General features: G+C 48.9%; 1 protein-coding gene across 1 annotated transcript in view; it reads left to right on the top strand.

The window, feature by feature from the left end:
• Positions 1-2,162, top strand: part of LOC104501939 (polypeptide N-acetylgalactosaminyltransferase 13) — a gene marked incomplete at its 3' end in the record, with an annotated part of 82,928 nt that extends 80,766 nt beyond the window's left edge. Inside the window, exon 10 of the mRNA XM_010145835.1 lies at positions 2,028-2,162. Coding sequence (XP_010144137.1) covers positions 2,028-2,162 — 135 coding nt within the window. The remainder of the gene's footprint in view (positions 1-2,027) is intronic.
• Between the last annotated feature and the right edge of the window lie 741 nt (positions 2,163-2,903).

The following is a 2,903-nucleotide window of genomic DNA, read 5'->3' as shown; positions in this document are numbered from 1 at the left end:
GGAATACTTTGTTAGTTCCTCTTAACATAAAGAAGTAATGAAATTGTCAGTGCTCTGTGGACGTGTCTGTCTTTAGTCTGGCCAATGTCTCAGTCCCAGGTGTTGGCTTTAATGAACCTTTGGCTTTACAGGGCTTGCTTCTGCCTCTAAACTTGCTGCATGGAGGTGTATTAATAAAAGATATTAACAAAAAATACACAATACATTTAAATCCTGTTAAACCCTGCCTCTCTGTACAGGAATAAATCTGCCGGTATCAGGGTTATGAAAGACAAGGTGTCAGTGAGAAGTACCTGATTCCTTTTTGATCAGCTCTGCGAAAGGCAGGAGAGAGTGGAAGTACCTCTGTGTCTGTACAGGAAAAGTGCTGCATCAGTTGTGAGAATATTTTGCATTTTGTCATTCTGGAGAGTTTATTCATGTCTGCTTTGCTAGTGTCCCCTTCAAATGCGTTAGGGACCTGCTTAACTCTCCTGGAAAACCGACTGCCCGAACGTGCTGCTGAGCCCCGGAGCAGCTCCTGGGGTCTTGCTCCACGCTGCTGTTTAGGAGGGAGGTCAGTTACGACCCCAGAAGGTGGGTGCTTGTGGTAGTGGAAGACTGGCCCCCTGCTCGGGAAGCGCTTTCCTGGCTCGCAGGGCAACATGTGGTGTGAAATACAGTGTTTAATTAGCTATGAAACGCAACATGTGCTCTCACCCTCGATTTTTATATGGCCTTAATAGATCTATAATTAATATCGATGGTAGCAAAACGCTAGCCTGGTAATTTTACATCGTCTTAATGAGCGTGCATTTGTCGTTCCGAAGACAGCATGTTTTCCAAACCCTTCGCGAAAACTAGTGCAGGGATGGAGGAGTTTGGAGGTCTGGATGAACGACACGGTGCGCACCCAGCGCTGTGTGTTTGTGGTGGGGTGGTGGGTCCTGCTGGACAGGCTCTGCTCTCGCGTCTCCTGCTGAGGAGAGGGGACAGAATGGAAATAATTCACTTCTTGTTAAGAGAAGGATTTTCTGCAAGGAAAGCATGAAGCAATACAGGCCCAAGGCTGTTTGCTAAGGCCATTTTGGGAGCTCTTGTGCTGGGACCAGCAAACGTCATGGAGGTTGTGAGCAGTGGGTTAGGAGCAGAAAGGTGCTTTCCTTGGCTCTGGGACATGTAATTTAATGTAGAAACTGGCAGTTCTCTACCACCTTCCTTGCTTTCCTCCCCCTCCTCCTGTGGTCTCTACTTTTTCATCCCTCTCTGGGCAGTGGACCCTGTGTGGCTGGTGAGGAGCGAGCAGGAGGGGTGGCTGGAGACCCCACAGCCAGTTAAATGTATCGGGGAGCTGCAGTCGGAGTGATTTAGCACTTCTCCAGCTCCCAAACCCACCCACAAACTGTCGAGATAGAATTTCTCTTCTCTCATCAGCCTTGAACCGTTCTGCACGGCCACCGTGGTGATGCCATGAGAGCTCGGCCAGCGCTGCATGGTTTGATGGTTTAAAACTAGTTTGGTAGAGGTTTGTTGATGGAGTTTTGTCTCACGCCTTAATTCCTAATTTTATTAAGTGACCAGATGATATTTCCAAAATGTTTGTGCGTATGAGTCTAACACGGATAGTTCTGGTACCCGGAGCTAAGGTAGGTACCAGGAGGAAGGCTTAGCTCAGGAACGTTTGGATTCTTCCAGCGATGGGCTCCATTTATCCGTTGTAGTAAAAGGTCAGTGAAATGTCTCCTGAAGACGCCGATCACACTCTGCAGAGTTCCCAGGAGACAAAACTGAGTGTGTGCCTGGGTGGTTCCTGGGCTTGGTCCCACCAAAGCACTTTTGCTCAGTGTGATTTTCCTTCTCTTGGTACAACAGACAGTTACCAGCAGAGAAACTGGCATGAAACACTTGTGAAATCCAAGGTGCCACCTCAGTGGTTGGAGGAGGAAGGAGATCTGCTCCAGTGGAGAGAAAATCCTGTATATTCCCAGTCAGCAGCTGCTTAGGACTTCTGCTAACTCTTTGTCACCGGCACCGTTCTCTGTTTGCAGGTGTTTTCCTACACGGCTGACAAAGAGATCCGCACGGACGACCTGTGCCTGGACGTCTCGCGGCTGAACGGCCCCGTCATCATGCTGAAGTGCCACCACATGAGGGGGAACCAGCTCTGGGAGTACGATGCTGAGGTACCCAAGGTGTCCGGGGTAGCACCCACGCTCGCCGGGTGCTGCCGCCTTTGAGCCTGGAAGTCAGTCGTGGCAGACTATGGCTGTATCGCAGGGACAGGGACCTCGGTGACGTGGTGTGTCGTTAGTGTCCTGCCATGGGGCAGGCTTGGGATTGCTGAGTGATTCAGCTAATCTCTGGGGTTTAAATCGTGTTTCCACAAAGTTTTAATTTTAGAGGGGGTGAAAAGGTCAATTACCGTTTAAAAAACCCTCATTTCCAATAGCTGGCCTTGTCTTCCCTTCTTACAAACTGGAAGAACTGGTCTGCATTTTTTATACAATCAACGTAGAAACCGAGACTGACTTATTTTTCAGTTAGCTGTTCCGGTGTGTTTCTGCTAGCTCTTGAAGATTATTATTGCCTCTGCGTTTCAGCTGTGTTTCGTCATTTTCCACATCCCAGTCGCCTGTTCAGTTTGTCACTGCCGTGGGAGGGCAGGCGGCTTTGCCCGCGCTGCGAGGGGGAGCGCAGGTGGAAGAGATTTGGTGCAAACTTAATACACAGTATGTGTAAATATCTCAGTATTTTAAGGCTGAATAATTTGTCTTTTTTAAACGAGACAGGAAACAGCAGGTGAAAATTAAAACATTCATGATAAGTTTTTGCTTCGAAGCGGGGCTGTGTGGTGCCGTGTGGAGACCTCCCATGAAGGGGTTAGCCCTTTCTTCAAGGCGGGACCTTCCTGCTGTTTGGGGGAA

The sequence above is a fragment of the Buceros rhinoceros genome, unplaced genomic scaffold (assembly GCF_000710305.1).
Source record: "Buceros rhinoceros silvestris isolate BGI_N320 unplaced genomic scaffold, ASM71030v1 scaffold18191, whole genome shotgun sequence".
Classification (NCBI taxonomy): Eukaryota; Metazoa; Chordata; class Aves; order Bucerotiformes; family Bucerotidae; genus Buceros; species Buceros rhinoceros.
The sequence above is the reverse complement of the archived record's forward strand: the minus strand, read 5'-3'. Positions and strand labels throughout refer to the sequence as shown.